The 14,270-nt window shown below is 45.7% G+C and overlaps 2 protein-coding genes across 2 annotated transcripts in view; one reads left to right on the forward strand and one right to left on the reverse strand.

The window, feature by feature from the left end:
- LOC138730290 (protein argonaute-4) overlaps positions 1-14,161 on the forward strand; it is a 16,729-nt gene extending 2,568 nt beyond the window's left edge. The window contains exons 2-18 of the mRNA XM_069875345.1: positions 1,008-1,173; positions 1,847-1,967; positions 2,963-3,144; positions 3,535-3,671; positions 3,758-3,892; positions 4,059-4,146; positions 4,571-4,718; positions 4,799-4,918; positions 5,137-5,265; positions 5,428-5,561; positions 6,352-6,536; positions 7,027-7,186; positions 8,107-8,422; positions 8,671-8,805; positions 9,554-9,655; positions 10,169-10,368; positions 10,475-14,161. Coding sequence (XP_069731446.1) covers positions 1,008-1,173; positions 1,847-1,967; positions 2,963-3,144; positions 3,535-3,671; positions 3,758-3,892; positions 4,059-4,146; positions 4,571-4,718; positions 4,799-4,918; positions 5,137-5,265; positions 5,428-5,561; positions 6,352-6,536; positions 7,027-7,186; positions 8,107-8,422; positions 8,671-8,805; positions 9,554-9,655; positions 10,169-10,368; positions 10,475-10,583 — 2,567 coding nt within the window. The 3' untranslated portion in view covers positions 10,584-14,161. The remainder of the gene's footprint in view (positions 1-1,007; positions 1,174-1,846; positions 1,968-2,962; positions 3,145-3,534; positions 3,672-3,757; positions 3,893-4,058; positions 4,147-4,570; positions 4,719-4,798; positions 4,919-5,136; positions 5,266-5,427; positions 5,562-6,351; positions 6,537-7,026; positions 7,187-8,106; positions 8,423-8,670; positions 8,806-9,553; positions 9,656-10,168; positions 10,369-10,474) is intronic.
- C23H1orf216 (chromosome 23 C1orf216 homolog) overlaps positions 1-14,270 on the reverse strand; it is a 281,686-nt gene that overhangs the window by 41,932 nt on the left and 225,484 nt on the right. The gene's annotated exons all lie outside the window — the stretch shown is intronic.

Consider the following 14,270-nt stretch of genomic DNA (forward strand, 5'->3'; position numbering starts at 1 on the left):
AAACCCCGTGAAATGTACTAATTCAGTGTGCTTTATGTGCAGTGTCAGCTGAGGCTGCGGTAGATTTAAACAAAAAGTCTGTTTAATCTTGTTAACACGGTATCTCAGATCTTAACACTTTGAGGAAGTTAACTAAAGACTTCAGTGGTGACTAGCTTGCCTGTGAGTGCTTTTTCAAGCCTCCAGTAATTTCCTCCCTAGAACTGCTCCTGAAGCTCTTACTTTTGCCTAAATAAGTTATCTTCTCTGCATCTGGTAGGAGCCTGTACCTGTCTTTATGCTTTCTCCCTTGCTCTTCTCTTTAGAAGACAGCTTAAACCTTTCCTCACTCCTTTCTTTGTGTTGGAATTTTAAATTGGCTGAAATTGTGCTCTAGGGGAAAAGAATTTCACTGTTAACAAAAGAAGTGTGTTCATGATGTAAAGAAAACAACAAAACTGTTTTAGCTTAGATCCAATATGGAAATAGGAGTTGAGTTTAGAATGAAAATATCCCTTACCCATTTCCAGATTTATGTAGATTTTCAGGTAAAAACAGGGTATGTGTGTTCTAAGTATGCCAAGAGTGTCAGTATTTAATTATCAGAATTTATCATCCGCCTATAGCAGAAATAATGAAAAAGTTGTTGCCTGTGTGGCTCTTGGCTGGTTCTAGAAACAGTGGTAGGGGTGTGCTTATCTTTATCTTAGATAAAAGTATGTAATACGTAGATGGTGGCATTGCATCTCAGGGCTTTTGTCAAGTTTGCACCCACAGCCACGAATAAATGTCGCTGATGCTTTGAGACCACGCTGTGGCACTCGCCTGCACGTGCTTCAGGGAATACAGTTTTCCACCTGGCAATTCTCAGCAGCTGGAATGCTACGAGCCACTTGGAACCCCTCTGTTTGCAGCCTCAGAAAGCCGCTTAGGATTTCTGCCCCGTCAGAATCAGCTGGAGCCTACCTGAGAGGACGCTGTGCTGAGTGATGGGTTACGTCTCACACATGTTTGTTTGACTTCCCCAGGGCCCCCAACAAGCCTTTTCCAGCCGCCCCGTCGCCCAGGCCTGGGAACCGTTGGGAAACCCATCCGCCTCCTGGCCAATCATTTCCAGGTTCAGATCCCCAAGATCGATGTTTATCACTATGACGTAGATATCAAACCAGAAAAGCGCCCCCGAAGAGTGAACAGGTACGAGTTCAGTAATGAAAACAATTAAAGAGCACACGTGCTGCAATGTAAGGAAACTGTACATCCTGGAATTCTTCATTAGAGACCCGTTTCTGTTCCTGCTGTGGCTAGCAGCTGCTTAATCTGTAAATGAACTGTAATGCAATATTCCCTATGTTTTTATGAAGGTGTTTTGCAGTACTCTGGGAGGCTCTAGGAAATGTCCTGAGCCTTGAACTCCAGCTGGTTTTATTTTCCAGCCTGCGAGTGAGCATCCTGACAATTGTTCCACAGTCTGTTCTACAGACGTGTGTGAGCGGCTGAGGGAATTCAGCTTGTGGACCCAACAGCAGCGCTGTAGGGTCTGCACACGGATGTTTTGCCAGTAGATGAATCCCCAGAGCATCACTGCTTACCCCAGGGCAGCTGCTTCCCTTTGCTCCGGTGTGGGAGCAGCTCTCCAGGTGCTTTATCCCTGCTGACAGGACAGATACCTGCCTTCCGTATGGACACCTGAAACTTGGGTGTCTTCTCCTGGAGGTGACTTTTAGAACTCCAGGTGCTGACTTGGGTCTGCTGCAGTCGTCGTTTCTCTTGCCTTGCTCATTTAAGAACATGTGAAAAAGCAATTTTAAATTTGAAGACCATTGCTGGATTTTCAATTCTTCAACCTAACCTGCTCAATCCTCTGCAGAGAGGTGGTGGATACTATGGTGAGACACTTCAAGATGCAGATATTTGGTGATCGGCAGCCTGGATACGATGGGAAACGGAACATGTACACGGCACACCCGTTACCTATTGGCCGGGACAGAGTAAGTGGTGCTACAAGCTGGTTTAAGTTCCTGTGGGAAAACTGTTAACAGTATCATGTGAAAAGTGTTCTTTATCACCATGAGCTGCTGTCACACGTGTTAGTGTAGTCTCAGAAACAACAGGCAGGGCTAATCAGAGATCTCCGGGAACTCATTGTTTTTTTACTGACTTATCTTCTTTGGGTCTCTTCATTGGAGAGCTCTTCAGTGACAGTGTGTAAGAGCGTTTTGGGCTCTTTCAGCTGCGAGTAGGTTTGGTTTGGTTTTCTTCACCCTGGTGGAAACTTCCTTTTTCTCTGTTGTACCCCTTGTTCTGTTGCTAAATGATAAAGCAGTTGTAGATGATGAGTGTGCTGTTCTGGTTTGTCTGCCTGGCTGAGGTATGTCCTCCTGCTCCATAAGAACGTGTGGCACAGCACTGTCAGAGCACAGCAACCAGAGCAGCTGCACGGGCCCTTCTCTTTCTGGGCTGTGCTCCCAGCACCCAGATCCGTATCCATATGAACCAGTCCCGACACAAAACTTACCCACCCCATCTGCTCTTCTCCCCAGGGATGTGGTTGTTGCAGCGCAGCGCTGGGAGGAATCCCTAGGATGAGGTCACATTTACGCTTTGGGCTGCTGGTGTGTGAGAATGATCTCGAGGACTGTGCTAGGACTCTGAGATTTGTATTTCCCAGTGAGTCTTGCTTTGACCAAAAGGTTTCCTTGCCTTCTCATTTGGTTCTCAAGACTCCTGCTATTAATTGTCTGACTTAAAAAAATGACTCACGGTTCTCCAGAGCTTTGATGTCACCGCACTAATTACTGCTTAAAATTTATGCTTACAGCTACCTCAGTGCAGCTTCTCAGATGAATAAATTACAAGCTTTTGAAATCCTAAGGAAACCACCTGTTATATTTTAAGAGAATTACACAAACTAAGGAAAACATAATGTTGAGTGTTGTGACACTCTGCAACCCGTAACAAAAGCTTGTGCTTAATTCTGTGTCAGGTGGACATGGAGGTGACGCTTCCAGGAGAGGGGAAGGACCAGACGTTTAAAGTATCCATCCAGTGGGTGTCAGTTGTCAGCCTTCAGCTGCTGCTGGAGGCTCTGGCAGGGCACTTGAATGAAGTTCCCGAAGATTCCGTACAGGCACTTGACGTGATCACACGGCACCTTCCCTCCATGAGGTGGGTCCTTTCGGTGCCTTCCCAACCGGTGTCATCTTGTGTCTGTCGTAAAGTTTGTATTTATTATTACCTGCTGTTATTCTACTGCTGTTACGCTTTCCCTTGGTAGAAGGGATGAGGGATGTGGTTGTGTAATTCAATGCCAGCCTTACAAATTTGCACTAGAATAGGGAAATCTGATCTGAACTCAGGACTTGTATCTGCTGGTCATGTTTCTAATGGGACTTTGCTGTAGCCTTTCCGGCTGCGCTGCTGGTAGAGGCTTTGTACGCTTGCTTTAAGTTAGCTCTAACAGTTCTAACATACTATATTTTAAATGCTTTAGGCATGAATGTAAAAAGGTTTATCGGAAAGGAATGATCAAGGTATTCATTTCCTTGTTTTCCCCAGATACACACCTGTGGGTCGCTCCTTCTTCTCTCCCCCTGAGGGTTATTACCACCCACTGGGAGGCGGCAGGGAGGTCTGGTTCGGTTTCCACCAGTCGGTCCGTCCTGCCATGTGGAACATGATGCTCAACATCGATGGTATGTAGGAAATTGTCTGTCTGACATAACAGAGTTTGTTCTGCCTCTAAATTGAATGTCCTCGTTATTTTTTTTTTTTATCTTAGTATCAGCAACTGCTTTCTATCGTGCCCAGCCTATCATTGAGTTCATGTGTGAGGTCCTGGACATTCAGAACATCAACGAACAAACCAAGCCTCTGACGGACTCCCAGCGTGTTAAATTTACCAAAGAAATCAGAGGTAAAGGCTTTTATTCTGAGGCTGCTGCAACAAAATACCAGAAACCTGCTCGCGTTATGTTGTACTGAAACTCTGCGGTGCGCTTGGGAAGCCGGGCCTGTTCCTTCACGCCCTTGTGCCTCCTATGCCTGCATTTACTGAGATGACTTTTGTGTTGGATTTTCAGGTCTAAAAGTAGAGGTTACCCATTGTGGCCAGATGAAGAGAAAATATCGGGTTTGCAATGTTACTCGGCGACCAGCCAGTCATCAGACGTACGTACACAAGCGCTTTCTGGCCATTTTAAATACTTGAAGACGTTAGATATATTTGGTATGTTGTTTAGGTAAGAACAGTTGACTCTGGAGGCGAAGCAGCTGTGTGGCTTTACAAGAGTGTTTGGTCTTAGCGGAGGAGACGAATAGTGTGGGTTTAAGCCAGTGCTTTATTTTCTTCACTGCACAAAAATTGAAGCTGTATCCTGGCCTTTCAATATAGCCACCAAAGGCTACCATTTTTAAAATAGCTATGAAAAATTCAGTGTGTAGTCTGTAAAATCTTTTCATAAATAAGAGGTCCGGTAGCTAAGGAAAATAAGTGTTTTCAGCATTTTAGTCTGGAATAGATTTCCCAAATCTTTTTTCTTAAGAAAACACGAAAAATCTTGAAAACTCTGACCAGAACAAATGTCCTTCATAGGTTCCCTCTGCAGCTGGAAAATGGGCAGGCTATGGAGTGTACGGTAGCTCAGTATTTTAAGCAAAAGTACAGTCTGCAGCTAAAATACCCGCACCTGCCCTGTCTCCAAGTCGGACAGGAACAGAAACACACGTACTTACCGCTCGAGGTAAGAGTCTGACTCTCTCTCGCACCGCGGCGTGCCCTCCCTTACTTGGTGTCATGCCGCCTCTTGCTGTCCCTCTGCAGGTCTGTAACATCGTGGCCGGCCAACGGTGCATCAAGAAGCTAACGGACAATCAGACATCAACCATGATAAAGGCAACTGCAAGATCTGCGCCAGACCGACAGGAAGAAATCAGCAGACTTGTGAGTGCTTGTTCCAGCAAAACCATCCATGGGTTTCACTTCTTCTGGCTCTTCCAGAAACATCATAGCATATGTAATGGCGAGCAGAATGACCCAGATTTGCAGAGGTTCAAGAATCTGACTTCTCTGAACCAAATCCTTTTAGACAGAACATGGCAAAGAGGCAGAGGCACCTGGAGCATTAGGTACAGTTACATTAATACTTTTCTTGCCACCAGGTGAAAAGCAACAGCATGGTTGGTGGGCCTGATCCATATCTGAAGGAGTTTGGAATCGTTGTCCATAATGAAATGACGGAGTTGACAGGCAGAGTTTTGCCAGCACCGATGCTGCAGTACGGAGGCAGGGTGAGTTTTCCAGCCCTTATTAAATAACCTCAGGACAAGGTATTTTAATCAGTTAAGTGTCCTGTGTATCTTCTCATAAAGCCTCCTTTGTCTGAGCTAAGTTTGGCTGTAGTCAAAACAAAGCTGCGATTGATTTCTAATTTGTCTTTGGTTTTTACCTAGAACAAGACTGTGGCCACACCAAACCAAGGTGTGTGGGACATGAGAGGGAAACAGTTCTATGCTGGCATTGAGATTAAAGTTTGGGCTGTTGCCTGTTTTGCTCCTCAAAAACAGTGCAGGGAAGACTTACTGAAGTAAGTGTTTTCCTGTTTCTTCAGGTTACTTCTTTCAAGGTTTATTTTCCTCTTATTTCTGAACAGTGTTATGCAGTATAAGTTGATTTTAACGCGATTAGTCGTAGAAAGAGGAAATAACAGTTCCGCACTGTCTTAAGTATTTACAGTTTGGGAGGCGACTCTGGAAAAGGTTATAATGTAACGGGCCAGCCAGGAAAAGCATCGATTCCCTTGCCACTGCGGCTGTTCCCAGCTCTGGAGGCTGTGTTCCACTTGTATTCTGTTATTTTTACAAATAACTAATGATGATCTTTCATTGTAAAACCTGAACTATTTTTCTTCTGAACCCTTACTGCCTCTCAAGTAACACAGACTAGGTTTTCTCCCCTGTACTTCAAATTACTCTACAGAATCCTGAAGACGAAGGCTGTGTGAACCACTGAAACATTCAGCAAAAGTTATGGTTGCATTAACGCTCAGATAAGTTTGGTGGCTGAGTCAAAAAATCTACTGGAGCACCAATGTTACTTTGGGAATCTGCCTCGGAATGTTCACCTCAAATGTGTGTTTGTTTCCCTGAGGTTTCTAAAATTACAGAAACTGAGGCTTATGAAATGTCCTCAAACAGGATTAGGATTCCTATTAGCGAGTTTCTTTTAGTGATAGCGCTGCTAAATATAATCACTGCAGTGCCAAACTGGAAGTGCTGTGAAATAGCTGAAATAGCTTTGATCTCGTTGATAAAATTAACGGCAAAGTCAAACGTAGTGAAAAGGCTGAGACAAATCCATTTATATTTCACTTACAGGAGTTTCACAGACCAGCTGCGCAAGATCTCCAAGGACGCGGGGATGCCGATCCAAGGCCAGCCCTGCTTCTGCAAATACGCCCAGGGTGCAGACAGCGTGGAGCCCATGTTTAAACACTTAAAACTGACTTATGTTGGCCTGCAGCTGATCGTGGTGATTCTGCCTGGAAAAACACCCGTGTACGGTATGGAGAAGAGGCTGTAAAATGTTCATGAGTTGTAGTAATTTTAGGGAAAGTGGGCATCTTATTGTTACCTTATCCATAGGAAGGAGGCACCGCAGACATTGTGTTCTGTTTAAAGGGGGTTTTGGAGGTAGGTTTGTCAGGCCTGATTGGAATACATCACTAAAGAGCGAACTGAACCCTTGTCAGTGAACTTTTAAGGATCTGACATTAGTAAGAAATTCTTCACGATGAGAGTGGGGCGGCCCTGGCCCAGGTTTCCCAGAGCAGGGGTGGCTGCCCCATCCCTGGAGGTGTTCAAGGCCAGGTTGGATGGGGCTTGGAACCCCTGATCTGGTGGGGGTGGAACTGTATGGGCTCTGAGGTCCCTTACAACCCAAACCATTCCGCGATTCTATGAATTTTGATGATGTTTGAAAAATAAAAGAGAAAGCAGATGAAAATCCTGACCGTTCAGATAATTGGGCCCACTGACTTGTCTTTGTTGCAGCTGAAGTTAAGCGAGTTGGAGACACACTTCTAGGAATGGCCACTCAGTGTGTTCAGGTAAAGAATGTGGTAAAGACCTCACCACAAACGCTGTCCAACCTGTGTCTGAAGATAAACGCAAAGCTTGGAGGAATCAACAATGTGCTCGTACCTCATCAAAGGTGAGACTGAATCTAAAGCTCTTCTTGAAGTCTGGATTGTCAAGGAGGACAGGGTCATTTTGTTTTGTTTGCTAAAATTTTCAAAATATTATGTGCTCTAGAAATACCCACAGGCTGAAGTGGGCAGAGAAGGAGGCTTCCTCATTCAGAACCTGCCTCGTAAGCCCTGTACTAGGGATCATCTCTGACTTTAGAGCCAGCCAGCAGTGTGTGCGTGGAAACAGGCTCACAAGTGTTCTTTTTTCCCATCTCTCTTTCCTGCCCTTCTCCTGTTGCCACCTCCTTAAGAAAACTGGAAAAAAAAAGGAGTGAGGAAGAATGCCCTGTGATAAACGCTTCTGACTTCGCCTTTGGTTCTTTCCTCTTTGCTTTCTATGCTCTCTGGACTGTAAGGGAACGCAGAGAACTTGGTCTTTAAAGATTCTGACAGAGTTTTGGTTTTTGAGGTGCTGGAACACATCTAGAGAAGGGGAATGGAGCTGGGGAAGGGGCTGGAGGAACTGGGATTGTGTAGCCTGAAGAAGAGGCGGCTGAGGGGAGTCCTCTTCATGCTGTGCAGCTCCTACAAAGGAGTTTGTAGCGAGGTGGATGCTGGTCTCTTCTCCCAAGTAACAAGTGACAGAGGAAAAGAGAGGAGATAGCCTCAAGTTGTGCCCGGGGAGGTTTAGATTGGATATTAGGAAAGATTTATTTACCAGGAGAGTGGTGAAGCACTGGCAGAGGCTGCCCAGGGCCGTGGTGGAGCCTCCTTCCCTGGAGGCGTTCAAAAAGCGTGTTGCTGTGGCACTTGGGGACATGGTTTAGCAGGCATGATGGTGTTGGGCTAATGGTTGCACTGGATGACCTTAGAGATCTTTTCCAACCTTGATGATTCTGTGATTATTGTTATTATTTAATAAACCTTCCATGATGTTAAACAGGCCCTCAGTGTTCCAGCAGCCAGTGATATTTCTGGGAGCCGACGTCACTCACCCTCCTGCTGGGGATGGAAAGAAGCCTTCCATCGCCGCTGTGGTGGGCAGCATGGACGGGCATCCGAGCCGCTACTGCGCCACGGTGCGCGTGCAGACCTCCCGTCAGGAGACCTCCCAGGAGCTGCTCTACAGCCAGGAGGTGATACAGGACCTGACCAACATGGTGCGAGAACTGTTGATCCAGTTTTACAAATCTACTCGTTTCAAGCCCACGCGGATTATTTACTACAGAGGGGGAGTGTCGGAAGGGCAGATGAAGCAGGTATTGTCTCATCGTTTCTTGTTTCTTGTGAAAAGGGATTAGACATTGAAAATATAGATATATTTATGTGGATTGCATTTATTATGGGGACAGTTAGTAACTTCCTTGAGTTTTCCTGGGCAAACACAATGTACAGTTATCCAGTCTGATGATATTCCTTAAAAAAGTGGTGTTTGTACACAGGAAAAATGAAAATAATATTATATGCACTGAGTTCAGCACTTAATAGCTCTATCCTCCACTTCTAGGTGGCTTGGCCAGAGCTGATAGCGATCCGGAAGGCCTGTATTAGTTTGGAAGAAGATTATAGACCGGGGATAACCTACATTGTTGTGCAGAAGAGGCATCACACCAGACTATTCTGTGCTGACAAAACTGAAAGGGCAAGTAATGTTGACTACATAAGGAGGAGGTGATGGCAACAGGAAAGTAAGATTGTTCGGTTGAGTGGGGTGGAATCCCATCTCACCCACTAAAACCGAGTTGACCTGTAGGGGCGGCAGCAGCGCAGTAACGTGCTTTCTCTACCAAAATAATCTTATTGCTCTAGATTGAGCGGTCAGATGGAACAGCTTGTTCCCAGCCCCTTTTGGAGTGCCTCATACCCCTGTGTTTGTGTGTCTGGAGCTGCAGCCTGGGTTGGTTTAGTCCAGGATATAAACTGAACTGGGTGTTTGGTTTGGTGTCTGTTCTGTCTCAAGATGCATCTGCAAGACTTGCCCCAAGCCAACTGAGGAACCTTGTTTAGGAAAGTTCTTGACCTTGGGTTTGAATAAGAAATGCTATCTCTGGGATGCGAGTGCAAACCAGGGGATGGAATAAAGCTATTTCAGAGAGCCTGCATTTTCAGATCTTGAGTTACTTGTGTAGGCTTTATCCCACTCTGCAGTTTTAATGGTACCAGTAAGTGTTGTATTTTTCTGTGATGACGCACCAGTTGGATTTGGTGGAGTTTCTAAAAATGAACTCACAGAGAACATTTTCATTCCTCCCATGCAAATGACCTTAATATTTTTCCACCTTTTTGAACAGTAAATTCTCTTAACAGTTTTGAGTAGAGCCTGCTTTAGGAGGTGGTTTTGGGTCACTTCCAAAAAAAAACATGGGCTAATAATAACCTTTCCTCAATAGGTGGGTAAGAGCGGCAACGTACCAGCAGGCACGACTGTGGACAGCACAATCACACATCCTTCTGAATTTGACTTTTACCTCTGTAGCCATGCAGGAATTCAGGTAATGTGGCAGCTCTGCTGTGCTCCTCATGGTTGTCCCGATGAGTCACGTTGCTGCTGTTTATAGCTCGGCAGACTCGCACTCAGGTCGGTTCAGTGCCCATTTGGCACTGAGAGAAGGTCCGGCCTTCAGATCTCTCCTCTGGTTTTCAGAGAATGGTTGGTGTTGGAAGGGACCTTAAAGATCATCCAGGTCCAACCCGTGCTGTGTGCAGGGACACCTCCCACTCGATCAGGCTGCCCAAGGCCCATCCAACCTGGCCTTGAACACCTCCAGGGATGGGGCAGCCACAACTTCCCTGGGCGACCTGTTCCAGGGCCTCCCCACTCTCACAGTGAAGAAATTCCTCCTTATCTCTAGTCTAAATCTGCCCCTCTCCAGTTTATACCCACTGCCCCTCATCCTATCACCACAAGACTTCGTGAACAGTCCCTCCCCAGCTTTCTTGCAGCCCCTTCAGGTGCTGGTGGGTTGTGGATGTGCTCCAGCTGACCGCTCATCTCTTCTCTGCAGGGAACCAGCCGGCCCTCCCACTACCAGGTCTTGTGGGACGACAACTGTTTCACCGCAGACGAACTGCAGCTGCTGACCTATCAGCTGTGTCACACTTACGTGCGCTGCACACGATCTGTCTCCATTCCAGCTCCTGCGTACTACGCCAGGCTGGTAGCGTTTAGGGCCAGGTACCATCTCGTGGACAAGGATCATGACAGGTAAGGAACTGCGCCTCCTCATCTTGGTAGCCACCTAACGGACCGGAATCACGTGCTACCTAGCCCAGTTGTTCACGGCTCTCTGTCTGTGTCTGCGTTCTTGCAGTGCGGAAGGCAGCCACGTGTCGGGACAGAGCAATGGCCGCGATCCTCAGGCTCTGGCAAAGGCAGTGCAGATCCACCACGATACTCAGCATACGATGTATTTTGCTTGAGAGCATCTGGGAAGAGGAGGCAAACCCAACAACCCCGTGCAGTCCTGAAATGTTTCGAACGCCTACCGCTATAGCTAGGGCCCACGGTATTTCAGACTGCCTGCTACCAGCAGCTCCGACAGTCGCACTGAACCTGTACTTCACAGCAATGTCTGATGCACCAACACAATTGAGCCATTTGTTTCATTGTTTTACGTAGTAGAGATTCACGGACTGTCTTTTCTGATGCATTGGACTGAATTTTTACCTCAAAGCGCAAAAGGCCGATCATCCTGAAATTTTTCAAGGACTTGGCACGCAAGGTTTCTATTGAATATTTTGCTAGCTGTCGTTTTTAAGTTCTCTTCTCATCCCATTAGTTCCTCGTGGCGACCGATTCCCCGTCTCCATGCACTGCTTAGTGAGTACGCGTGTGATGGCAAAACGTTTTATTCTGCTTCAATGTAATTGTTCTAGCGTGTGGGGCCATAGATTTTTTTAATGGAGATTTTAGACTTCAACGACTGTAAATGCCTTTTAACGAACATAACTTTCACAGGTATTGCAGTTTTTGTCAGTTTGACTAATTCTCTTTTTAATCTCTGCAGACTTCGGCTGCGAAGCAATTGCACTATACTGCGAGTTCAGATCGGTGGTTCTTGTTCTGCGAATGTGTAATATAACCAGATAGTGATGCCTGTCAGTAGATTTTAATTGTAATGGTTACAAATAATACTGCCATGGTATCGTAACGAGTACTGAACCATCATTTCCCCCTCTAAAAACGAAAAAAACAACAAAAAAAAAAATTAGCTTTTAGGTATTTTGCAGACTTTTAACAAAAGTGCCCACTTTATGCTGCTGTGTGGTTTGATAAATCTAAGTGATTTTAAAACTTTTTTCTCATAGAGGGTTTAACTTTGGCAATAAATATTTGGTTTTTTAAGCCCCCTGACAGTGTAATTTTCTAGCTGAGGATCGTGCATGAGTTTAACCAACGTCCTCGTGTCATTTTCGGAACACACAATTTGGCAGTTTCTGAAACTAATTAGAAAAGACTCACTTCCATGCTTTTTTTAAGGCTTATTTTTAACTGTTTTATATTCACTGTTGATGTCCTGTCTATGACATTTTTATAAGCTTGGAAACTGGGTGTTACGTGTAGGAACAGCTTGCCAGTCTGTACAGTCTAAATGTATTGTGTGAGAGGCAACCTAAGGACTTGTACCAGCATTTTAAACTCTTTCTTTTTCCCCCTGGGACTCTAGGTTGCGCACACAACTGCATTGGGCAGCATGTTTAACCCGCGTTGAGTCTCGTACCGACCCTTTCCCAGCCTAGGAATTAGGGTTTTTTAATCTGCTTGGCTTTTTTTCAGCTGCAACTTGTGATAAAGGAGAGGGGCTTGGTGTCACGGAATACTTTTAGAATCCACAGATTCGTTAAATCCAGATTCCTCTTAGTGCTAACGTGAGGTAGCGCAGATTAAGAGCTCGTTCCCAAACTGAGCGGAGCCCACGCTGCTCCTGTGGCAACAGCAGTTCGAGAAGGCCAGCGATTGGTTGGACTCGATGATCCAGTGGGTCTTGTCTAACCTGGTTATTCTATGATTCTGTGATTGCACTGTGGTCTCGGGTGCTGGTGTGGGCTTTGCTGCTCCGCTCTCCGCTGTTCCAAAGCTTTTAGGAACCAACCCCTTGGACGTTTCAGCAATAGGAAATGCTGTTTCCTTCAGTCTTTAAGCTTGTAAATAAATCAAAGTTTACATTTCTCAATGCTGTTGTTTCAGTTGTACCGGAGTACACTGAACGTAGTCTTCAGACAGATTTATAACCTCCTTTCAAGCAGGATGTCTCATTAAATTAAGTTTAGACTTTTCTTTTCCGTTGAAAACGGGACTGCAGTGAGCTCTGCTCCTGGCACGTGCTGTGGACAGGGTTAGAGTGAGAAAAAAACAGATTCCTTTTAGTTTTTTTTTTTAGTTTTTTTAAAGAATACCTCACTTGTGTAATGAAATCAGGACATGTGGGTGAGAGACTGACCGCTGCTTCAGCTAGATGGCTGCTTTTCTCAGAACTCGTTCAGGGAGAATACAAAAAAACCCCTTTTTAGAATGAACTCTGCCTGACCTGACACACGTGGAGAACTTTGGCACCTTGAAAAAAGAACCTGAGCGCCCGTTTTAGGTTATAGGATCAGAGATCGCTATTTTGAGTTTGTGCACTAGGCAGGAACGCGACCGGTTTAATCAAGGGTGCGTAAGAAATCCTTTTTTTTATCACCGGTTGGTTCGCAGTCCAGGGCCGAGCGCTCCCAGCTCGGACTGAGGGAAGGGAGAGCCTGGGCTGAAGGTTTAATCTCAGACCGTGGGACTGCTGGACCTCGCAGGGCGAGGAGCCCCCCACCTCCGTCCTGCGCTCCCTGTCGCCCTGGGAGAGGAGCAGTTCAGTCCCAGCCCCTTCCCTGGTGGCAACGGCCTCGGTCCGGGGCTGGAGGCTGGAGCTGGATTAACCCCGGGACTGACCGACTCGTTATGCATGTGTCAATCAATGGGAAGATGTGCATTCTGTAGATGTAGTTCTTAGGGTGATTTGTTTTGGATTTTTTTTTTTTTTGATAACTAAAGCCTGTTGGCCACTGTTTAGCTCTGTGGTGTGAAAGATTTTAAATGTAGCAATGTTTAAGGAGTTGGGGAATGGGGTGGTGGACGTTTTTTAACAAAGAAAAGGGCAGAAATCCCATTTTTCAGACCCGTTCGGCTTGCTTTGTGACCCGCTGAATTCCGAACCGTCCCTGGCAGTCGCTGTTAGCCCGTCTCCAACATTTGAACGGCCTGGCTGCTTTGTTCTTGTTGTGAGTGCCGCCGTTTGGTGTCGTGCCCGTGGCTGCGTCCGAAGGGCTGCGGTGTCCAGGCGAAGGCTGCAGCCGCTTGGCCTCCGCCAACAGCTTCGCTCTCGGGATGGGGAGGGCACCTCTGTTCAGATCAGTGTTCGACGAAACCCACCCCCAGACCAGCGTCGTGGACGTGCCGTAGGAGTTTTCTTGCTCAGTAGCAAGGGAGCAAACTCTGCTTTCATTTTAAGAAGGCAGGGTTGCGAGGGCATTGTATCAATCCTGTTTCGACGGCAAGGTTTCTTCCTTGTGCACCGGAGGAAAGATCTTGTGATATCACAGATTTTCTTACACCTTGCTATTGACGTTTTCATATTTCTGTGTCTAGAGGCTGAAACTTCAGTGTGAAATGTTTGCATTTGTTCATTTTTGACTTCTGATGTAATTTTTGTTTCTATATTGTTAGACTTGTAATGTTTAAAGTTGTATTTTATTCACTTTGGACTGGGTGTATGTCGATAGCAATACGAGGTACTCTTTCTAAACCGTTATGGGTGGGTGAGCAGCCCCATGTTGCGATGAGATGCTGGTCGTGTACAACTTGCAATGTATTTTTTTTTTTTTTTTTTAGCCTGCAGGGATATTTTGTGTTCATGTGTCCAAAACTAATAATAATAATAATAATTAAAAAACTTGGCATTCTGGTGCCAAATGTTCTGTTTTTCCTTGTTGATGTCTAATAAATGCAATGTACAGTGAGCAACCGATACTGCTGCCTGTAAACAAATGTCTTAAATTATTTAACTTTTAATTAAAACTTGTACACAATGTGTAACCTGTGGAACTCATTGCCACAACCTGTTTATTTCTGACGTG

This window comes from Phaenicophaeus curvirostris, chromosome 23 (assembly GCF_032191515.1).
Source record: "Phaenicophaeus curvirostris isolate KB17595 chromosome 23, BPBGC_Pcur_1.0, whole genome shotgun sequence".
NCBI classification, from domain to species: domain Eukaryota; kingdom Metazoa; phylum Chordata; class Aves; order Cuculiformes; family Cuculidae; genus Phaenicophaeus; species Phaenicophaeus curvirostris.